The following is a 25165-nucleotide window of genomic DNA, read 5'->3' as shown; positions in this document are numbered from 1 at the left end:
AATATTTACAAATAGTAATAAAACACTAGTACTCCTTAGATAGTAAACAAGTAATGAGGTGCAGGAATAAAGTAAGAACTTTACAAATACAAATTACAGAGGAAAAGATAACAAAAGTTTAGAAAAAAATCCAGTTTATTTTTCACTCTCAGGTATTTGTTTGGAATGGAAACCTCATAGAAAGAATAAAGTACCCATTAACAATTAGTTGTTCAAATGCCAAAAACATTAACTGTATCCTCTAACTGTCGAAATATAGACAATAATCATTTCATGAACAGTGAAACAAATCTGTGTTAAGATGTAAAGGTGGATAAGCCTAGGAAACTATTTTATCTTACCCAAGGAGAAAAGCAAGGAAATGACTACTTAACATAAATCCAGTATTTATTTTGTGAGACAAACATTACAAAAAACTAAAGTTGTTGATAAACAGGCTAATACTTGGGTGTTTTTTGATCACAAAAAGTCCAGTATAAGGTTCCACCATGAGATGAAATTGTCCTAAAATATCCAGGTGGTCCTCAACTATGTATCTCATAGGCCTTTAAATCTTCCTCATGTTATAAAGATGACAGCATGAGAACTATAAGCCATTGACATTAAAAAAAAAAAAAATAGAGGCAGGTGATCATTAGCGAAGAAACAAATGTGTTCCCTAGAATCTGGAAATGTCAAGCAAGCAGGTTCTGTCAAACTTCCAAAAAAACAAAACCTGCAGCCAGGTGACATGTAAGAGGTGAGCCCAATGAGGCAATGGTCAGCTTTACAGTGATAAAGCTGTACTACCCACACCTCTAAGTTGCTGTAGGTTATTCATTACTGCTCTGCTGAAAACAATATAGCCATTTTAACCTTTCCATCTTGTAAAGTACAAGCAGGATACAAGCAAAGAAAACCCAGAAAAGCTTTTAAAAATGAGCCATGACACTCATAGTCACAACTTCCTTTTAGTCAAATTTCATAATCAGGCTTTTCCCTACAAAACTTCTAACTACCACTCTTACCAAGCCAAGATGGTTCCCATCATTTTAATCATCATGTGATAAAAGCTTACATTAAAAATGTTTTATCATAACCAAGATGGGATAAGCTTCCAAGATTCAAACTAAATTTAGCACAACTTTACACATGTTCTACTAATAAATGCTTATTACAGTTATTACTGTAGTCCTTTTGATAGGTACAAGAACAGCTGTAATTCAAATTCTCAACTCTCTCAAGTTACTTCAAGAAACACATTTCTAGTTCCACAAAGGTTAAGTCTGCCATCTACTGAAGGATCTGTATAGCGTTCTCCAACACAGAAGATTCCTGTGCCATTTCCCCATACATCTATTATTTACTCCTCAGCCATTTACCAGAGTGACTCCCTCATCAATAATCAAAGGTCTCAGACACTATTCAAAGCTGTTCAATGGCTTTTCTCATTCTCGTCAATCAAAAGTCACATCTGATTATGTGTTTAGAATTAAAAATGCAAATATATCCGATTTCTATTTAATTACTGGTACTAAACATACTTTTGAAAATACAGCATTAGCTTACAATTCTCCATCTTTTACTTTTTTAGAATTTTATTTAGAAACTTCAATACTGTATTTATGAAAATGCATCAAAGGTTACAATACTAAAGAAGAGATACTTAGCCTTCCACCTGTACAACAAACGAAAGCTAGGACAGGTGTACAACTCTAGCATCGTTAGCTTCCTCAGTTCAACAACAAGTCTGGATCTGAACCTGCACGGTGCAAATCTGCATTCATCTCTACCTTCTGGAAATGCTTCCTATTTTGGCCTACATTCACAGTATTTCCTCAAAACAAGATGAACACAGGGAAAAAAGAGTAACAGAACAGAGAAGGAAATGAGGAGGGATGGGCAGAAGGATCAGGTCACTGCTAAGATCCAAGTCCAAATGGAGAAAGAGGAACAACTCCAGAGCTAAACAAGAATAAATAAGAAGTTAAGATTAGAGAACTGTTAACTGCCACAGGATCCACTGATTTGTTCGTACCCAGGTTAGGCCCTAGCTTCACAGTGAAAATATAGCTGATAAAGATGTTCATTAATAAAATATTACCTGTCTTTATAAGCCTTCATCTTTAGTTGCTACACAAAATGTTACTACATAAAACAGTTGTACACAAGGTGCAAAAACACTCAAACCTGCCAAATCAGCAAAGTCTATTTCAAAGCTACTTAAGATTTATTGTATGTAACGCTGATCTAGTGATCAGTTTATTTTTCATTTGTGTTTTTCTTATAGGTAGCAGTACATACTAGGATTCTATAGGGAATTATGAAACCACACTGTACAGAACACAGGCTCTATACCACTCTTTATACATATTCTTTATGAATTACCAGCTTAAAATTATGCTTTATTATGTAACTGTTTGTAAACTATCTTTCCCTGTCACTAGTATGTAACAGCAGAATTACCTTCACCCTCAAAAACAACTCAGAGCTAGAATGAAAATGTATGCAGCATCTAAACTAGAACCACTACTACACACTAGTACAGAAATACAATAATGTTCTTTTTACCATAACCGGAGGTGTAATTAGGGCCCCGACGACCTCTGCCTCTTCCACTATAAGACCTAGAACCTTGTACAGAAGAGACGGTACTTTCATCAGTGGCATAGCCTTTCTCTTTTTCAGGCCCTCTGGTGGAAGAAGGTCTGAAACCCATACCAATCTGTCGCAGCTGTTCATCGATCTGAAGGCGTTCCATTCTTAGTTGTTCCACTTCCTACAAACAAAGCAAAGAAGCATTTCTGTTATTTGTGCACATGTACAGGTCAGACCCCGTGAGACCTGCAGCAAATACCTTTACCCTACCTACTGATCCAAGTTCTATACAGGTTTTTTTTTTTCGTGTGTGTGTGTGTGTGTGTGTGTGTGTGTGTGTGTGTGTGTTAGCCTAGAGCTAGAATTTTACAATCTACCAAAGAAACAAACTGATGTTTGAAATCATCTCATAAAGCAGCATTGTATACACAATGTCACTTGCTAGTCAACTCAAGAAACACTGAATGCTTTGGAGTATGTCCAAAACAGCTATATGCATACAGTATAAACACTTCTCTTTCAAGTGACTGTATAATAAACTTAACCTATCTGTTAATTGCTAATCATATTACCAAATACTGTCCTTTTTCAAGCATTCAAGAGCTTATGCATGCGTGCACACGTCAATGTGTATGCTACCGTGTGCCTGTGGAGATCTAACTACAATTTGAAGACCTCCTTCCACAATATGGGTTGTAAGGCTTAGCTGCAGATACCTTTAGCCACTGAGCCAGCTCACTGGCCAGATACTGTCTCTTTAACAGGGAGTTAATAGTCTGTTTAAAGGCATTATTAATGAGCTACTTTACTATCAGATTAGCAACATTTTTAATTATTTAGGACCTAGAATAGACAAGCAGACTTGTTCATTTAGAAACTGAAGTCCTACAACATATGAAGGTAACCCGTCTAAACAGAACTATTGGTTTGGAGGTACAATACATAAGATGAGGCATTTGTTTACAAGGCCAGAATTGACAGAAATCAAAGAAACAGAATGACATAAAGTACTAGTATAACACTGATATCAGAGACTGGATGGAAAATATACTAGAAGTAGAGAACATTCTAGGATATTTCTATGAACAAAAAAACAAAAAACAAAAACAAAAAACCAAAGAAAAAACGAAAAACAACTATGATGCTTACTAACTTAGAGGCACTTCTATAACTCTTGTGCATTATGTTTCAAATCTAACAAATGGCGGCTGAGGGTGTAGCTCAGAGGCCGATTCCTGTTTTGTTTACTATGCACTTGGCTTTGGTTTGCATCTCCAGCAACTCACTCCCACCCTTAGAATTGATGGAACCAACATCTATTGAGAGCAAGGTAGCTGATTCAATACCAGAGATCTCAAAGACGCCCAAATTTCACCTTGTGTGCAGATGGCTAAAGTGCGAAAATGGAAACAAACTGGCCCTAATAAAGAGCACACAGCTATTGTAAACAATGACAAGCTCTACAAACCCAAAGAATGATCAATTTCTTTAAAAGAAACTTAAAAACTTACAGAGAAGAGCCCCCCACCCCCAAAAAAGTATAAGGGTAAAGAACACTTTATTCTCTAAGTTTTCAACAAAAACCAGGCAAAACTGAATTAAAAATATTTAAATACCCAACCATCACCATAAACAAGCCTGTTCAGTATGTAGACACCTTATTTACAGTAAGAACATTCACACAGTAAATGCAGCAGAGATGAAATAAGAATACAATGTGAACTGTATACATACCTTTAAGTAAGCAATGTGATATTCTAGGAGAACTTGTACATTTCCAATACTTTCTTTAGTGCCAACAAATACAAATGGAACCATTCCCTATAAGAAAGTGCAATGCCTTCAATTTAACACACTAATTATATCATTTGGCAAATTTTTCTACAGTACACAGTAATTAATCTGAAAAGCAGATTTTCAATGCCTTATTTTTGCAAAATTACATTTGTTTGCTTAAAAAAAAAATTAAAAATCAGTTCATGCTAGTTTTCTGATTTCTAATCAATCTAATGTCCCAGGAATACAAACCAACTGGCCATGGTCTTTCAGACTAGAAAAACTATCACAGCAGGCACAGCTTTATAAACCAAACACATATTAGACAAGTTATCCCTATAGTAAGTGCTCAGATAAGACCTCCTTGAAAAGGCATAGCGGCACATGCCCATAAATCTCCGCACTTGGAGGCTAAAGAAAGAGGAAAATTACTAGTTCAATATAAAACAATAGGGTGAGATCCTATTATCTAAATTTAAAAAACAAAACAACCAAAAAGCTGAGTATGTAGATGCTTCTGACCATTAAAGACATATTCTGCCAGGCAGTGGTGGTGCACGCCTTTAATCCCAGCACTCGGGGAGGCAGAGCCAGGTCAATCTCTCTGTGAGTTTGAGGCCAGCCTGGTCTACAGTGCAAGATCCAGGACCAGCACCAAAACTACACAGAGAAACTCCGTCTAGAAAAACAAAAACTAAAGACATATTTCCAGGGCTGGTGTCTCTCTCTCCTCTCCTCCCTCTCTCTCTCTCTCTCTCTCTCTCTCTCTCCCCCCTCTCCCTCTCTCTCTCTCACATACACACACGAGAAAGACACTGACTACAGAGCATTATTACTTACACAATGTAAAAATAAGAAAATCACTGAAGAGCAGATACCAAGAAACAAAAAATAATCAGACAACTATTCCAAATTGTTGTTTATTTGATTAAATTTCAGAACAAGAGGCCTTTAAAAAGTAGAGCGAAAAGGGGATGAAATAAACAATGGCTTAGTTGTTAAAAAGTATTTGTTGAGCTTGAAGTAGGCCCAGGTCCAGTTCCCTGTGCCCACATGGTGGCTTACAACCATATTTAACTCAAGTTTCAAGGGATCTGATGCCTTCATCTCCAAAAGCACCAGTCACATACAAGGTAGACATACATACATGCACACTAAGCAACCATACACACAAAATACATGTTTTTAAAAAGCAAGAATAAAGAGAATCAAGATGGCTTAGTCAACATTTTCTGCCTTATAAACATACATCAACTTCCTACTATTTAAGAAAAATCATAGTACAGCCATAATTCCCTGCCAGTTTGCATTTCTCCTCTCAAAAAATACCTCCTTTTAAATAGACTATCTGAACACCTTTTTATTCTACTTATGAATATATTTTCAAAGCAATTTGTTAAAAATTCTAACAGGTGACTTACTTAGATATAGTTGCTTAAAAAGTAGACAATACACCATGACAGTTGCTAAGGGTCCCGCACAGAAAGCTGCACTGACTGTGAAGTAATTTTAACTATGAAGGTACAAACCAAGACAAAGCCCAAGAGGGAATACAGCGTGTGCGTGTGTCCATGCCTGCCCACATGTGGAGGGCAGGGCAAATCTGTGGAACTGGTTTTCTCCTTCTACTTTAACGTAGGCTTCAAGGATGGAACTAGGGTCGGTCATCAAGCTTCTGACCTACATTTTGAACCACGTCACTTACCTCAACCCCACAAAACATTTCAAAGCATAAAAACTTGACACTTTAGAGCAGCATATGAGGTAGGCAATTGCACACAGCAACCAAAATGAACCCAAGCAGCTTGTGTTGAAAACAGCAGTCTCATTCCCACACATCCAACCTCCTTACCCGACTATTCAACTGTGGGAGCCCTCTGCAATACATTTACGTTTTGTTTCTTTTCTTTCTTAGGTTTGGTTTTGCTTTTTTGAAACAGGGTTTCTCTGTGTAGCTCTAGCTGTCCTAGAACTCACACTGTAGACCAGGCTGGCTGAGAACTCAGATCTACCTACCTGCCTCTGCCTCCTGCGTACTGGGATTAAAGGTATGTGCCACCACACCCGGGATGTATTTACGTTTCTTAACCCAGGCCTGGAAATAGCAATAACAACAGCCAAGCTACTCAGAGAGGTTAGTACAGTAAGTTCTTTTTTATCAAGGAGAACCCACCAAGAAGAATAAATCTGCACTGAAATGGAAATACTGAAAAGCAAGTGGGAGCACGCCAAGGAAGAACTAGCTTTGACTATCAACTTCAAGTCGTATTTGCAGCCGGTAGCGGTGGTGCACGCCTTTAATCTCAGCACTTGGGAGGCACCAGGACAGGCTCCAAAGCTACAGAGAGAAACCCTGTCTTGAAAAACAAAACAGAAAAACAAAAACAAAGACCAAAAAAAGGTTGTATTTGAGCTGTTTAATGGTCCAGACTATCACAGCCTTCAGATCAGACTTGAGATTGCTGTTATATACGAGGTATATGAGAAAAGTGAAGATTAGCATGCCGGACACTATTTTAATCCTTATCTGTGAAAGACATCCTAAAATCATATGAAGCAAGCAGAAGTTATGTGACACAACACATTTTAAAACAGTGTGATGAAATTACCTAGAAAAATGTCCTGACCCTTGTGAAATCAATGTACAATACTTAAGTATATTTATTTTTAAGTGTATTTCAACTCCATATTCTAATACAAATAAATAAAGAAGTGCTACCTTCAGTAGCCATCTTGGGACACCCAATACTTGGTATCAAGACAATGATCTGACTTATTTTAAAAGATTGATTCTTTCTGAGAGTTAGCCAGTTCTCTGAACAGTACCCTACTGTGCAAAACTGAAGAAACTGTAGTGTCCTGAATTCTGGTTGATTATTTTAGGGACAACACTTGGCTTATTTTCAGGCTTTAAAGCCCCAAATCAGCTATACCAAGTTGACCATTGAACCCACAAATTTGACTAAATAAACACCTTGATGTGTAAGCAGCTGATAACAGAATTGTAAGCAAAATAGTACATGAGAAGAGACCGAGAAATGGCCAAGGAGCAATCAAGAATTATTCTTGGAAGACTGCTTCATTGAATGAGCATCAAATTCACAGCTTTATACTCAAGAGTAAAAAGGATCTAAAATGGAACTAGAGTGATACAGCTCAGCAGTTAGTTAAGAGCATTTGTTTTTGCAAAGGACCTAGGTTTGGTTCCTAGCACCCATGAGACAGTTCACAGCCCTTCCTAATTCCAATACCAACGGATCCAATGCCTTATGACCTCCACAAGCACCAGGCACGCACATGGTGCACCTATCTACATGTAGGCAAAACACTCAAAGAAAATAAACCTAAAAAGGGGGGAGGACCAAAAAATAAAAGATTAACAAACTGAAACTTTTACAAAAACTGGCTTAAGTACTGACAAACCAACTAAGAAGCCACAGTCCACATAACTGAAAGATGATTTAGCTCAGTGGCAGAGCGCTTGCCTAGCAAGCACAAGGCCCTGGGTTCGATCCTCAGCTCAAAAAAAAAAAAAATCATAATAAAATTAATTGATTTTTCTAAGTATGTGAAATAATAATCCAAAGAAATGGAATTTTCAAAACCAATATCCACAGTATTGGAAACTAAGAAGTTAACATAAAATAGGCAAATAAATAGCATTAGATACTCACATCTTCTCTAGGTAGTTTATTTTCGTTGTCTCCTTCAATTCTTACTCGAACCACACCAGATTTATCCACTATTTCTTGAATAACTTTGCCATTTTTTCCAATAACTTTTCCTTTAGTAAAAGAAAACAAACGTAAGTTAAAAACTGATTTATCCATCCAATACCAATCTAGATTATTTATGACATTCCTATCAAATGATAAACACCAAGCAAAGATGATTCTTTTCACTTTTAATAACCTCACCTAAAGAGTGCTAAACTCCGTCTGAAGTATGACTTAGGCTACTGCCTGCAATAGTCCAATGCAGTTCATATGCAAGACAATTTCCAAGCCTAAACATTTTTAAACGTTGGAGCCATTTCTAATACTTTAAAATATCAACTCATCCATTTCAAAACCCTGCCTATTGAACATAAGAGAAAGCAATTTTAATTGGCATTAACCATGTCAATTTGTTCATCTCATTCATATGAAGACACACATCCACACATTTATATTCTTACAAACTAAAAAATTACATTGTACACCAAGTGTTTTTAAGTACTTCATATTTTTACATAAGTGCATATATCATGTATATTCTGCTGTCTTGCTAATAATGACAAACTATAAAATGAGAGAAAACTCATACCTTCTTCATACTTGACCTGTCACTCAAACAGCAGTTACTACTGAGTATTTAATACTTAAAAGAAAAACTCCAAAGGGAACACGGAGGTGCTCTTTCCCTATTACAAAGATTAACCTGAAGAATCAATGTGTAACTGAAGTTTCTGGTATATTCTTGAGATATAAGTAATAGAAATATGCCTTATCAAGTTATCAAGTTCACAATTATTTTTTTATTAGGTCATTTTTCATAAAAGCTTAATTTTTAGTTGAAATGAGATAAAGTAAGTTTGTCATGCTGTGTGCTTGAAAGAACAGTTTCCATTACATAAGGAACAATGTCAACAGTCAACTGGGTAAAAAATGCACAAACACTTTTTCTAGTTTTTTTTTTTTTTTTCCAAATCTTATTCCTAATCTCAAACCCCCTTCCATCAGTAAGCCTCAATTTAAAAAGCAGTAATTGAAGAGGTTAATTAAAACAGACATCAGAGGTCACATGACTGTGTCTTCTCCGAGAAGCCCTAGCAGCAGCCCATCACAAGCAACCTTCACAGATTACACAAAGAAGCTTAAGCAGCAGCTTCATCCTCCATCCTGCTAAAAATAAGCAAATGTCTTTTCAGAAAACAAAAATGAAGTTGATGCACATGAGCCCTTCCCCCAGAATCTTGTTCACTTGCTTCTTTGGAACTACACCAGTGGTGAGTTAACATCCATCACCCTTCTGGGTCCTTGGCAGGGACCTACCTTCAAGTCTTACTTAGTCCCACCAGAGACCTTCAATATTTTATAATGATCATTTCCACAGTTTAAATTCCAGAGCATATTGACAAACTGAAGCAGACCTGTAGTATAAATTGAGCATTGAGTATCAACGTTGAAGGGACAAAGTAAAGAACTGATTAAAGGCAGCTTCTAAAAGGTGAATGGTTTTGATCCATTTTCAAATTAGTGTTGAAGAAATACTTTTTTCTTTGATTTTGGACAGGTGGGAATGATCAACTAGAATGCCTCAAACATGTAAAGCAATCCATCCTCTCTGGAACTTACCCACCAAGTGGTCCTTATTCCCTTTTATTCCTCAGTTTTCCTTTCATTTGGATTAAGAGCCTAATTTTCAAAAGACTTCTTAACCCATGAAACATTTGAAGGAAATAGTGTATTACTACACACGACAAGCAACAGAATGTCTAGCGTTTCACCACTGTGAAGTTTCTCCTGCTAATGTATGCTTTCTAAACAGCACATAAGCAATTCAAATCACAAAGGCCAACCAAGTCAGGATAGTGGACAAAAGATACATAGCATAGATTCCCATCACTGCACTGATAAGTAGATAGATCAGAACCAGAACTACAGATACATCCAGTTTTCTTACTTCTGAAATATCATGACTAATACTACAAACCCTGGAAGACCAAGTCGTATCTCTGTAAAATTAAGCTGGACAAAACTTGATTTCCTTTTCATAAAAGCACCATCAAAACCTTTTTATAAGTGAGGAAGCCTTAGTTGAGTTAAATAATGCTCTCAGAATAGCTACCACAATCTTAGCACTTCATCCATGTAAATAAATGTCTTAAAGAATACAACAAAATTTGAGCCAGGCGGTGATGGCGCACGCCTTTAATCCCAGCACTTGGGAGGCAGAGCCAGGTAGATCTCTGTGAGTTCAAGGCCAGCCCGGTCTACAGAGCAAGCTCCAGGACAGGCACCAAAGCTACACAGAGAAACCCTGTCTCAAAAAACCAAAAAAAAAAAAAAATTTAAAAAATGGAAACTGGAGAGAGGGTCAGCAGTTAAGAGCACCATCTGCTCTTCCAGAGGTCCTGAGTTCAATTCCCAGAAACCACATGGTGGCTCACAACCATCCAGAATGAGATCTGGTGCCCTCTTCTGGCCTATAAGCATACATGCAAACAGAACACTGTATACATAATAAATAAACAAATCTTTAAATTTAAAAAAAAAAAAAAAAAAAAAAAAAAAAGAATACCACACAATTTCAAAAGCAGCCCTTGTGGCTGGAGTATGGTTGGTTCAGTGGTAGAAGACCTACCTAGCATGGACAAGGCTCTGGGGTTCAAACCCTAGTTCTGGAAGGAAGAGAAGGGGAAAAAAATAAAGAAAAAAAAAAATAGCAGGACAGTAAACTTTATGGCAGGGCAGCAAGTTATCTCAGCAGGTAAGGACACATGCCACACAAGCCAAGCCTGACAACCTGAATTTGATCCCCCAAACTCCTATGGAGGTACTGGGCGAGAACTGACTCTACACAATAGTTCTCTGACCTCTACCTACAGAGACAGCATGACTATGCTCAAGCATACATATATATCAATTTTTAAAAATCCAAAAGTAGCTCATTTTTCCAACAATAATTTTATTTTAAAAAGTTTTGCATTTTCATGTTTACTAAAATGATATCGTATTCTTCAATTTTATTATCAACTTGTCTCTCTAGTAATTAACTATAGTTGGCATTAACTGGCAGTGTATCCTACCTATTTAAGAGCCCTGAAAATCCTACATAACTTCTAGTAGTTAGTTGCATTACAAGAACAAACTTTTCTGCTATAAACCATTTTTCCTATGTGTGCACTCACCCACGTGGAAGTCAAAGGTCAATTTTTGGGTGTTTTCATGATTCTGTCTCTTTTGAGTTGAGACAGGTCTCTCACTTAACCTGGAATCCACTTTTTTCCAGCTTGACTAACTGGCCATCAAATCCCCAGGATCTGTCTCCGTCACACCAGGGTAACCCAACAGGCTTTTATCGAGGTGCAAAGGACCTGAACTCAGTCTGGACTGCAAGCACTTTCCTCAGTGAGCCCTATCCCCAACCCTTCAGTAAGGGATGAAACAACTAATTTTAAGAAGGGAAGTGGTTTTTTCCAATTTTACTTTACAAGATGTGACAAATGGCACATGCAAAGACAGTAAATTACCTTCTAATGGAACCCAAAGGTCTCGAAACAATTCCTTAGGGTCAAAAACAAGTAGACAAAGGAAAACAAAACTGCATGACTTGCTAGTAAAGTCCACCATAGTGTTAGCATTAATTTTACACTTACTATTTTGGAGTTCACTAAGTACTTACTATATACCCAAAGCTTTCCTATCTGCATCAAGTAGCAACCAAAATGACATCAGAGGCACGGGATAGTTCAGTAGTATAGCACTTGCTACCACAGGAGGCCCTGGGTATGGTATGGTCCTCAGCTTCTCAAAGGCACAGGAACAAAGAGCACATCAACAGCACCACCATTAATTAATATACCTAAACGTAAGTTAATCACAGCAAACTCAAAAAATGTCGTCAGATAACTTGTAGCTCGTCGATACAGTAATATTCACAGATGGTGATAAACAAGAGTGTAAGCTCTCCTCATCTCATCATCCTTTCTCCTGCCCAACACTTCTTACCTTATGCTATGCTACTGCCACAACCAATTATCATTTATTCAGGACCTACTATGTACAAAGATATTATTCTATTGTTAGTGTAGATTTACTTTAATTTGCACTCTAAACAAACCAATGAAAAATATCACAGATACCTTAAGACCTTAATTATCACAATGGTGGACATAAATGAAAAAACATTAAACAGGAAATAGCAAAGTGCCAAAGGATGAGAAGACTTAAGAAAAACTTCAACAAATTGTTACGCAAATTATGGGTCTTAATAACACAGAACAAATACACGTTACTTTCTAGGACGAAAATATTAAAGGTACAAGACATATAAAATGCAATCACACACACACACACACACACCAACAAAGCACAGCATTTGCTGTCTATAAACAGCTCAGATTACAGGTACACTGGTAAGCAAATTACAAAACTAACACCCAATTAAATTAATTTACATTAATTATATTCACATTTAACTTTTATACAAGTACCTACCAACAAGATTCCTGGGAACTTGAATAAAATCCTCCACAAATTCCAAGAAACCCCTAGCTTTTTTTACAGCCTCAGCACTCTAGACAGAGGAAAGACAAATATAAACCCCTGTTAATATCCTGGAACAACTCCATACCCAAAATACATATAAAAAGGGAGGGGGAGGGGGATTCCCAATGTTCATTTGTTCAATAGCTCAGTGGCAAGCACTTGCCTGCCCTGTAAAAAAGCCCTGGGTTCTATTCCCAGTATCACAAAACAAAAAAAAATTAAAAAGCTGCAAGTTGGGCATGGGAGCGCAGACCTGTACTCTGAGCTCAAGAGGGAAAGAATCACTGCTGGCAAGTGAGGCTAGCCTGTTCTACACAGCAAGACCCCGTCTGCATAAAACAAGGCTGCTTTGCTTGTCCACAGACACGTTTTTAAAGATGATCTACTGATATGATCATTTAGGCTTTAAATCCTATTGGGTATAGCTTTTTAAGATTAGAATGATTCTGCGGATGATTACTTTCTTTTATTGCTTGTTCCTTAACCATAACCATTAACCATTGCTTGTTCCTTCATGAACTGTAAACACAATCATGTTACAACAGAAAAGTTTAGTAAATTTCCAAGCCCACTCTCTAGACACAGGACTCTACTCTAGGCAGTATGGCTCAAAGTCTGTCCTCATAATGATGTTACACTGGCCACTTCTGAAGATTTCAAAAATAAAAATTATATTATGATACTTAGGCTGATTTTATGTGAATTCTTACCTCAAAGGTATTTTACTGAAAAATGAAATTACAGAAAAAAAAAAAAAGATAAAACAGACTATTAAGTGAGCAAAGGCAGGAAGCAGATAACTTACCTCTCCATAGATCCTAAACGTTCCAGTATCTTCATCTAACTCAATGGCAGTTACTCCAGGAACCTTCCTAGCTTGCTGTATGTTACTACCATGGGTTCCTATTGCCAGGCCCATTAAATCTTCTCTCACAACAAATTCTTCATGAAAAGCTGCTGCAAGTTGTTTTGTGCACTATTTGAAAGAGGGAAGTTAGGATTTTTCTTTTATAACTGTTTTTCATTTATTTGTTAAAAATACTGATGTTCATACCATCACTCAAAATAACCATGAGGGTGGAGGGGAGGGTGTCAACCAACTAATAAATGGGTGAACAAATTTGGGTTATTCATACAATGCAGCAGCAAATGGATGAACCCCAAGAACATTAGCAATGCTACCCTAAAAACATTACACTTATGTATACAAGTTATCCAAGTTTTTAAAAAAAGATCTGTTGAAAGCTTGCCTAGCATATGCAAGGCACTGGGATATATCTCATTACTTGGGGAAAATTCTTTTTCAATTAAAGTGTAAAACTTTTAACTGGACATACTGACAGGATGATCATAAATTAGATGCCAGTCTCAAAAAAAATTAAATAAATTGAGTATTTTGCATTTATTTTTAAATTCAAAACAAAACAAAAAACTAAATTTAACAAGGTCAACAATGAGTGTCTTACAAAGTTAAGGAAGCTCATCATAAAATGGAAGAAAATAAATATTTCAGTCTTTAATTCCAGTCACAGAAAACAGTTAATTCTAAAATGACTTTCAACAGTAAAATGCCAGCAATTCTCCAACTCAGAGGGCTGTTTCAAAATGCATTCATACATTCTGTTTAGAACACATAAAGGAAGTTACAAGCTGAGGAATAAAAATGCCTCCCTTTCTCTAGGAACGAGCATGTGTGCACACATACATATTCAGATGGCAACAGTGTGTGCAGAACCAGCACCCTCATAGTGTTGGCAGCAGACAGTAGAAAGACAGAGAGCCCCAGGAGACAAAGCAGCAGCATATTGTAAAGCATGCTCTATGTGCCTATCTTTAACCCTCCTTTGGGTTTACGGAGAACTAAGGTCACATCTGACAGGTGATAGGGTAGTAAAATTCAGATTAAAGGCAGAGTAAAGAAAAGCAAGTTTTTCTGGGTATGCCTAATTACTAATTTCTGAAGCCCTTTGGCACCTATTTTCTAAGCCCGAACAAGAGGCACTTAGCAAAACTAATGTAACATTTAATAAAAGTAAAACAGAAAATTAATTTTCCTAAGGACTCTGGGTATTAGCTGTAAATATCTAGGTCTTGGATGGTTTTTGGTTACCAGTCATGCCGTTTGAGACACGGGAAAGTTCATGGGACACAAAAGCAAACCTACTTACTTCTAAATGCTTAGTGGCCTCTTCATTTCTGGACATAAGCATTAACTTCGTCCGAATACTTCGCAAATGCATATCACTTAAGATATTTACTCTCTTCACAGTTGCTTCACTGGCCGACTACAAACAAACATGTTAATCACTCACAAACTTAATCATTTTTTCAAGCAAACTCGAATAGAATCTTCTAAATGAAGCCATCCTTGGTTCTTCTTACCTGCTACTTATTTCTTTTCATCCTAAGCTCTCCCTCTCTAATGTAATCTTACTTTCTTTTCTGAACTCCTGAACTTAAGTTACATCTGCTGCTCAGATGTGTGTTAGGGGAAAAAAAATCCAAGACTTTTTACACATTAAGAATCTCAAAATGGCACTAGCCGTGATGGTGTGTGCCTTTAATTCCAGCACTCGGGAGACAAAGGCAGGAGGCTCTCTGTGAGTTCCAGCCTGGTCTACAAAGTGAGTTCCAGAACAGCCGGGGCTGTTACAGAGAAACCCTGGGAGGTGGGGTTAGGGGGTGGATGATCTCAAGATGTTATGAATGTCATTAAGAGTCCAACTTTAATTGCAACACCTGGCAGGCTGAGACCAGATGGCTGCTACTAGTCAGAGCCAGCTTGGGACTGCATAGCAAGACCCTGTATCAAAAAGTCAACCAACAACAAACAAAAAAATAAACTAAAACATCCGTTCCTTCCTACTAAAGGAGAGAAAATTTAACATAGCTGTAAAAAAAAACATGATACATTATTAGTAAATTCATTATACAAAAGCTTAATAAGCCATTGAAATATCTAACAAGGAATCTGGTCATTAACTTAAAATATGGTCTTATCTTACCAGTATCATTAGCTGGGTAGTTTCAGGATGGTAGAAAATTCTGCACGCTCCTACTGCTTTCTTAAAATCTTTATGGGCATTTTCATTCGCACACCTAAAGAGAAAGGAACGTGGATGCAACACTTCAGTAATGGATTAAATCTAGGAAGAGCATAATGTAGTCTAAGTATTTCATTTTGATCTCTCCCATTAGAATTTAAAAGCTCTTTTCTAAAGATTATTTTATTATTTCTAATTATGTGTGTTCTGTGGTGGTTTTGTGCACATGAGTGCCAGTGTCAACCAGAGGAACCAGATGCACTGGAGCTTGAGTTACCCACAAATGAGAACACTGGGAACTGAACACTTGTCCTCTGTGTGTGCTTTTATCTGCTGAGCATCTTTCCAGTTCCTTAAAGATTATTTCTATAAGGTTTTGGTTGGTTGGTTGGTTGGTTTTAGAATGATGATGTTTTGTACACTTTAAGATTAGCTCATAAAAGAGTTCAATAAAATTACTTACGCCTCTCTCAAATCCTCAGGAACATCCACTGTGCACTTAAAGAAGGTGTTTTTTTTGACAGTTTTATTTTGATTGACAGGCCGAAGTCGTTCAAATGTGACTATTTCATTGTAAGTGGCATCACAAGCAGCATATTCAATGACATAAAACTAAAAGACAAAGTTCTTTTAAAAGCTCATGTGAACAAGAATACTAACCTTTAGATGATGTTCTAGACCCTCCCACTTACATACAAACATTAAGTATACCTTTATACTATCAATATCATTTACCTAAGCCAGATTATAAATGTTTACAAGTATGAACCTTGGTGGTCATATAGTCTTGAAGCATGCCTATAGAAAGAATCCTTGGTATTTGGCAACAAAAAAACCTAACTTTAATCTATAGTACATTGAAATGAACTTTCCAAATAACTGATCAACTACATCTGAGGTGGGAATTTAAAAAGAAAACAAAGGGTGATAGTCACAGCAACCCAAAGTTAAGGTGTTTCCTTGCAAAACAGTCACTTACCTCTCCTTTCATCATCCGTACTTTAGCTAACCACCATCCACATGGCTCTTGGTCATTTGCTCTCGAATATACCTGAGGAGCAAAAACATTCCTTTATCTATTCATCCCAAAAGATCCTGACATTATAGATGTAAATGTAAAATCTCTTTAAACTAAACTGAATTGTTATTGCTGAAACTAGCAAGCTAAATGCACTTTAAGTGTCGATAGATATTATTACCTAAAAATAAGGCTGAAAGCTTAGTAACTTAGCTTCTTGGAAATCTATCTTACCAAACACCTCTTGAAGTAATTTTAAATAAATTTAAAGAAATGCTTCTTACAAGGTGACTGTAGGAAATATATGTAACATATACCAACACTAGTCATCAAAATTAAGAACTGTTTTGAGGACTTAAAAATCCAATTTTAAAAATAAGAAGGCTCAAGACAACCAACACTATTAAAAACATGACATCCAATGTATTACAACTGTTTATCTGAAGAGTAAAATGAGACATATTAAGTTCATCTAGCATAGTAAACTTAACTTACAAAAACAAAAAAATATGAATTTTATATTATATAATTTTGTCACTGTTGTTTGCTTTGTTTTCAGACAGGGTTCCTAAGGGTTCAGGCTGGCCTTGAACTCCACATGCCAGTCACAAAGGTGACCTAGAATTCCTGATCCTCCTGTCTCCATCTCCCCAAGCCATTTTATAAACTATCAGTACTAAAACAGAAAACATCACAATTCTGGTAGTATTTTTGTGTTATTTTTTGCTCTGTTTTAATTTACACTGGTATGGTAATATACGCCTACAATCACAGCACTCAGGAAGCTGAGCCAGGAAAACATAGTACAAAGGCTAACCTGGGTTACCCAGCAAGACACTGAATAATAAATAGACAAACTGTTTATGCCTACAGGGTTGGCAAACTCAATCTTTCATATAAGGACTTCACAGATTTAAATATTCAAAAGAAATGTGCCTTTCCCATAAACAGTCGAATACAACTACCTACAGAGCATCCATGTGTTCAATATAAGTGAGGTAGAAATGAATCAAAGCATACAGGAGATTGAGTTATATGCACATTATCATTTTTTTATATGAGGGTGTTTTGTAGTCTCAAATTTCGTAGCAAAGTGGGTCCTGGAACCAACAAAAGTATTCAGAGTTTAAAAGGAAAAATTACTTATTTACCTGAAATACTCAGCCTAAGAAGTACATCAGTAGAGCTGCTGTACTGGGAAGTACACTGAAGTGCTGGTAGTACGATGTACCACAAAAGATACAGAAGTTCTGATTGCTGGGTTCTTATCTCCCAACCTTGTCTTCTACATTCCTTCCATTTGTCTATCCATGATCCCTTACAATTAACCAGTAAATCAACAAGCCTTCTTATCTACTCTAGAAGGGTCTTTGAAGAACATCAGCTAACCTCTGCTAACCTGCAAAATTTCAAGACTTAAAAAGAACATTCATGAGCCGGGCGGTGGTGGTGCACGCCTTTAATCCCAGCACTCAGGAGGCAGAGCCAGGCGGATCTCTGTGAGTTCGAGACCAGCCTGGGCTATTAAGTGAGTTCCAGGAAAGGCAAAGCTACGCAGAGAAACCCTGTCTCAAAAAACAAAAAACAAACAAACAAAAGAACATTCATAGAGAAAACCCTGCCTCGGAAACCCCCCCCCCCCAAAAAAAAAAAAACCACAGGAAAAAAAATGTATTCATAAGACCATCAAATAAGGACTGAGCATATCACTCAGGAGTAGAATACACCTCAGCCGGGCGGTGGTGGCGCACGCCTTTAATCCCAGCACTCGGGAGGCAGAGCCAGGCGGATCTCTGTGAGTTCGAGGCCAGCCTGGGCTACCAAGTGAGTTCCAGGAAAGGCGCAAAGCTACACAGAGAAACCCTGTCTCGAAAAAAAAAAAAAATTAAATTAAATTAAATTAAAAAAAAAAAAAAAAATACACCTCACATGAGGTCCTCTGTTCAATTACAGAATCATACAGACACACAAATAAAACCACAACCAAACAAAACTTGTCAAGCTATACAGCAGTTTGGGGGTAAAGTGCTAGCCTCACATGAACAAAGAAAGACTTATGTTCCAATCTCTGATATTGCAAAACTGTAAAATCTGTTATCTACACCAATGTACTTTTTTTAAGTATCCTGCTTTCAAACAGTATTCTGGTTGATGACTGATAAAGACAAGATACAAAACACAACAAATATATAAAGACATGGTAATTGAAGTAAGTAAAATAAAAGCCATATGCTAACAAACATTTGTAATCCAAGCACCCAGGAAGCAGAGAAAAGAAGATGGAAAGTTTACGGAGGGCCACACAATGAGACGTTTAAACAGAACAAAAACCCCATCTTTAGGGGCTGAAGTGCACAGCCCATGGTAGAACACTTGCCTAGCATGAGTGAAATCTTAGGTTAGATTTGTCTGTAGCACAAAACATTACGTATATTTAAAAAAAAAAAATAGAGACAAGTCACACAACACAGGATCAACAGTAACCAAACTTAATTTTAAAGGTGTTCAGAATCACTAGCAATCAAAAAAAATTCAATAGAAATTAGTTCAGCTCCAACTTCTAAGACTTTACTAATTCAAACATTTTTGGACACTAAAGAATGGTAATTTTGGTAGTATCAAAATCTTAAATACACATGCATTTTGTTTTCACAAGCTACCTTAAAAAAAAAAAAAAGGCTTTTCTAACTCTTCTGTGAGTTTGTTTCTGTGATATGGTGCCAAGTATTCTTTTCTATTACTCTCTGTCTTATTAGTCGGATGCAGGATCTCTACTGAACCTAGAACTTGTTTTCTTCAGGCAGGCTGGAGGCAAGTAAGCACCCATCTCCTCTCCCCACAGCTGACAAAGACAATGCCAGGCTTGTTACCTGAGTGCTGGGATCCAAACTGAAGTCTTCACTTGTGCAACAAATGCTTTTAGCACTAGGCCAACTCTCCCTAACAAGTGACCCTCTTAAAACAAAAAGCATGTCCTTATGCCAAATCTTAACAGTAGTACTTCTGATCTAAATTTTGGATACATCCATAACAAGGAACTGTATTATATTTGGTTAAAAATAAAAAAATAAATTTGTATGAGCAAACATGAAAGTATCTTATGATGCTCTAATTATTAATACAAAAGTCACGATGTAATATAGTCACAGTTGTTACAACTTAAAATTCTTTATATATGCAAAGGAAGAATCTATAGAGGCACTCAACTCTAGCTGACACAAGCTGGATCAACTGGACATCACATCTATGCTAAAAGGGTGGTTTCATTCTACTTTATAGTTTTGTCTAATTTCACTTATTTTTAAAACTTAAACTTCAGGAGATGGAGAGATGGCTCAGCGGTTACAAATACTTGTTGCTCTTCCAGAAGACCCAGATTTGATTCCCAACACCCTCATGGTAGCTCACAACTGTCTGTATGTAACTCCATTCCCAGGAGATCCATGCCCTCTTTTGGCCTCCCAAGCACTAGGCACATACATTTCACAGACATGTATGAAGACAAAACATCTAAACACTAATTATTTTTAAAATTTCAATCCATGATGAGAGGCTTCGGAAGAAGGGAGGATTGGTCAATCTACAGGAGGCAAAATTAAACTTTTTACCTAAAATTTCAAAAATGAGCAAAGTTTGATTATATCTTAATTTGTGATGTTTTACAAAAATGTAGAGCAAATTTTTACCAGGACTGAATTATGAAACGGAAAATGAAATAACAATCTAGGAACAATGGTTTCTCAATCTCTGACGTGAATGTTTTCATCACAACTAGAGAAACAGGCTGCAGATGGTTCAGAGTAAGGCTGAGCTTACCTCAACACAGATTTGGAAAAAGACTTATATAAAACATCCTCAGCACCTCACTGAGCTGTGGTTTTGTTGATTTAGGTTGGGCTCCCCACCCCCTCACTCTACCCCCAACTTCGTCTTAAATCGGACATTTGTTGTGGAATAATCTTTTTGTACACTGGAGAGGTATCTTTGTCAAGGTGCCTTCTGATTGGTTTAATAAATAGCTGAATGGCCAATAGCTAGGCAAGAAGAGGTTAGGGGAGACTTCCGGGCAGAAAGAGAGGGAAAAGATATGAATTGAGGCGTGGGAGAGACGCCAGAGGACACAGTGAGGAAACAGGCGGTACAAGATGGAAGATAAAAAAGCCCTGAGGCAAAATGTATATTAATATGAATGGGTTAATTTAAGTTCTAAGAGCTAGTGGGACAAGCCTAAGCTATAGGCCAAGCTTTCCTAATTAATAATAAGTCCCCATGTCATTTTTTTTTTTTTTTTTTTTTTTTTTTGGTTTTTCGAGACAGGGTTTCTCTGTGTAGTTTTGCGCCTTTCCTGGAACTCGCTTGGTAGCCCAGGCTGGCCTCGAACTCACAGAGATCCGCCTGGCTCTGCCTCCCAAGTGCTGGGATTAAAGGCGTGCGCCACCACCGCCCGGCCTCCCATGTCATTTTTTGCCTCCCATGTCATTTTTTTGGTGAGACAGCAGCACAAAGGAAAAGTCCAACTACAGAGATTTACAATAGTTATCTTAACAGCAAAAAAATTATAGAAACCAGGACATGGTAATGTAGAGCCTGTTAATTCCAACACTAAGAAAACGGAGGCAAGAAGCTCTCAAATTCTAGGCCATCTAAGAAAAAAAAAAAAGATATATATATTAAGAAAGACAAATTACCATGGAAACTTGAAGCATCGCTGCCATAACTATTTCCTAACCACCTCCCCTTACAGTTGCTGTCTGCATGGAAGTCACTTGGTACTATTTTCTCAGGTTTCCCAATGCCTCAAGAACACTACTATAGTATACTGTATTAGTTACTTTCCTATTACCATGACCAAGGTAACTTAAAAAGTATTTATTTCCTCACAGCTCCAAAAGGTTTGAGTCTGTGACCATCGTGACAGGGAGCATGGTACTGGAGCAAGAGCTTAGACCTTTCATGTTGAAACAGCAACCACAAATCAGAGAGAAATGGGAAAGACAAAGGCTTTTGAAACTTCAAAGTTGACCACCAGTGACACACCTCCTTCAACAAGGCCACGCCTCCTAATCCACCTCAAACAAGTCTACCACCTTCAGAACAAGCATTCAAATTTTATGGGCCTATGAGGCCCATTCTCATTCAAGTGACCACATACATCTAGATTATAGTTTGTGAGTCTCCTTACAAAGTTATTGGTGCTAATTTTGGTGGAAATTAACTATAAGAAAGGAGTAACTACATTGCTTGCGTGGGCTTATAGCACTGACACAAAATTGTAACAGAGTTTTGCCCTAGCAAAAGCAAAATAGTGGACCCACTTGTTTTATTCTTTGTGATGGTTACTACTGTCAACTTGACAGGATCAAGAATCACTAAGGGGAACAGACCCCTAGCTATGTTTACGATGGAGATTTCAGAATGGATTAACTGAGCTGTGGAGACTGACCCTACAGTACTATCTCATAGCCCAGGATCCTGGACCAAGTAAAACGGTGAATGTGAGTTGAGCACCAGCATTCTCCTCTATTGATTGTGGACACAACATGAGCAGCAGCCTCAAATTTCAGCTACCATGCCTTCCCTACCAATATAAACTGTACTCTCAAAGGCCAAAATAAACTCATCTTTAAGTTGCTTGTTAGATATTGCAGTGAGAAATGGTTAATATACTATCTAGCCCTATAAACCAGGCACAAAAGAGACTTTAAAAAAAAAATCTCTTGAGTAATACCACACCAGCTTCCTGTGACAAATACGTTAAGTGTCTGGGAATTTAGAATGTTACTAATTTCTTAAAAATTTAAAATTTGGTATCGTAGCCTTCCAGCATATCTTCTGCAGATCAATGCATTTCTCAAAGCTGCTGTTTACAGTAGATGGTCATCATCAGAGACGCCCCCAAGTGGGCAAAGTGCAAAGACTACAAGATTGCAGACTATTCGTCCCTAAACGGAACATGTATACTGAAGCTACTCCTCCCAAGGCTAAGGGGTCACTGTGGCAAAGAGGCAGAAAGAATCTAAGTATCCGAGGCAGTGGATGACTACAATCCAACAGTATCTTCTGGACATACAGAGCAGCCGTACATACGAACTCCTGCAGTTGTGACAGCATTCACAGAACCTATGCAAGCCCTAGCCAGACATGCCAGCATGGAGAGGGGAGTTCACCAAGCGATCCCTCCCCTTGTCACAGATCTATTATGTTAGCTGCTAGGAGAGGGAGAGATATTTTTCAGACCATAACCATCTCCAGTGCAATCTAAGAGTATTTGGGCAGCACAAACTGGTCTTAAAGATTTGTTGTTTAACGGGTGGGGGGGGGCTGTTGGTAGGGTAGGTAGGGGATATCAATAAGATCAACAAATATTGTACAAAACTCTCAAAAGAACTAAAAAAACTTAAATAAAATTAGGTATCTTAACTCACCGTTATTGTGATAATAATTTTCAATTTTTTTTCCCCTGAAGGGTGGGTATTCAAAGGACAGAATTTCATATATGGCTCAAGATAGTCTCAAAGGAGTGCTAGGATTATATACATTCCAGACATTCCTACAATATTCCATAAAGCAGTTCATAAACACATACATACAGAACTGTAGTGGTCTGAATGAAAATGGCCCCCATATACCCAAAGAGAGTGGCACTGTTAGGAGGTGTGGCCTTGTTAGAGGAAGTGTCACTAGGGATGGGCTTTGAGGTCTCAGATGCTCTCTCTAGTCAAGCCCACTGTCTTACTCTTTCTGCTGCCTGCCAACACAGATGCAGAGCTCTCAACTACCTCTCCAGCACCATGTCTGCCTGCATGCCTCCATGCTTCCTGCCATGACGACAATGGACTAAATAAACCTCTGAACTGTAAGCCACCCCATTAAATGTTTTCCTTTATAAGAGTTGCCGTGGTCATGGTGTCTCTTCACAGCAATAACCAAAGACAGTGAAGGACAAACCACTAAAACTAGCTTTAGAAAGTTACTAACACTGTATGGTTCTGTACTAGATTTCTCTAAAAATTAATGCATCATCATTCTTAATGTTTTAAGAAACTTTCATTTTGAAAAACTTTATCAAGTCCACCAAAGCTAAAATTAGTAGCATTGACACATGAATCTATTCCTCACTTAACACCACATCTCCAGTAACACTACGTTACTGTCATTGCCAATAAAGAACAGGAAAAGGAGAATGATTATTCATCAGCTACAGATTTTCCCACAAGGATATTTATTTATAACAAAAAAATAGGAACCATAAAGAAAACTTAAAAACACATACCTCTACTTCATCTCCTTCACTAATTTCTTTTTTTATATCAGGTGGTGGTGGTAATCGAACTTCATTAAACGGAACCTGGCGTTCTGGTTGCCAACTAAAGATTTAAAAAAAAATTTATCTTTAGTCTAGCACATCCTAATATGGAAAAGTTATAGTCTCTGCCTAGTGTTTTAAATACATTTTTAAGTTAATTCTATCATTCAGAATGTCTCAATGAAAAAAAACAAAGAATCTTAGTTCTTTAATTTTTTCAATATGTTGAGGTGGAACAGAACTTTGCATGATTCTTTATAAACTCACTCCAAATTACTTATCCTAAGAATGGCAAATACATCACCACCCTGCAAACAAAATAGGCTAATTTATTAATAATGACTAAGGTTCAAAATAATATTGACAGCCATCAAATTATTATGTCAAAAAACCCCACAATTTTATAAATTACAAAGCAATAAAAACTAAGTAACTTTAGTGTACATGTTCACAAAAGTAATACAAATATTAGTAGTTTAGGGGCTGAAGAGAGAGCTCAGTGGCTAAGAGCACTTGCTACTTTTCCAGAAGACTCAGCACACACATGGTAGCTCCCAATGCCTTTAACTCCAGTTCTAGGGGTTACCCTCTTCTGGCCTCTGAGACAACCAGACATGCATTTGATGCAGATATGCATGCATGAAAAACAACCATATACATACATTTTAAAGGATATTTTGAAAGTTTACAGTTCAAACTCAGTTTATGCCCAGATGAGAACTTCTTTGTACTTAGCATGTTCACAGCATCATGGTTCAATTTCAACACAAACATCCCCCTAAAAGTTTCTTAATTGAGCTAGAAAATATTAGAATCTAGAAAAGGCTTAATCTTTGTAGCAATATGAACTAATTTAGCTGTTGTTACCTGGCTCTCAAGTTTCCACTTCAAGCCTAGAAGGCATATCCCACATGAAATATTACTAAGGAGAATGCTGAGCAAGGAGACAACTCTAAGTCTAGGATTTCAAGGTCCTTTCTTTTTACATTACTGTTTGCATGGCAGCTCTCAAAAAGAAGCCAGCTGAATATCTGTCTCTTCATGAAGTAGCTGTTAGACACTCAGGCAGTCACAGTTCAATATTCAAGTTAACAGATCCTTTTATAACTCTTCCCAACCAAGCTTAGTATACTTGTCTTCCTCACTTTTAGACTGCCTGGACTCTGGGATACCAAGAGAATTACTATCAATT

At 37.3% G+C, this 25165-nt stretch overlaps 1 protein-coding gene across 5 annotated transcripts in view; it reads right to left on the bottom strand.

Moving 5' to 3' along the window:
* Fxr1 (FMR1 autosomal homolog 1) overlaps positions 1-25165 on the bottom strand; it is a 54804-nt gene that overhangs the window by 9091 nt on the left and 20548 nt on the right. For 3 of the 5 annotated variants that reach the window (XM_059265348.1, XM_059265350.1, XM_059265353.1), the window contains exons 3-12: positions 23941-24034; positions 16629-16700; positions 16113-16261; positions 15611-15704; positions 14774-14890; positions 13411-13581; positions 12555-12633; positions 8028-8137; positions 4312-4398; positions 2551-2758 (exon numbers count right to left, since the gene is read on the bottom strand). In XM_059265348.1, coding sequence (XP_059121331.1) covers positions 2551-2758; positions 4312-4398; positions 8028-8137; positions 12555-12633; positions 13411-13581; positions 14774-14890; positions 15611-15704; positions 16113-16261; positions 16629-16700; positions 23941-24034 — 1181 coding nt within the window. The remainder of the gene's footprint in view (positions 1-2550; positions 2759-4311; positions 4399-8027; positions 8138-12554; positions 12634-13410; positions 13582-14773; positions 14891-15610; positions 15705-16112; positions 16262-16628; positions 16701-23940; positions 24035-25165) is intronic. The other 2 variants (XM_059265351.1, XM_059265352.1) reach the window with 1 other exon arrangement.

The sequence above is a fragment of the Peromyscus eremicus genome, chromosome 6 (assembly GCF_949786415.1).
Source record: "Peromyscus eremicus chromosome 6, PerEre_H2_v1, whole genome shotgun sequence".
Taxonomy (NCBI): Eukaryota; Metazoa; Chordata; class Mammalia; order Rodentia; family Cricetidae; genus Peromyscus; species Peromyscus eremicus.
The sequence above is the reverse complement of the archived record's forward strand: the minus strand, read 5'-3'. Positions and strand labels throughout refer to the sequence as shown.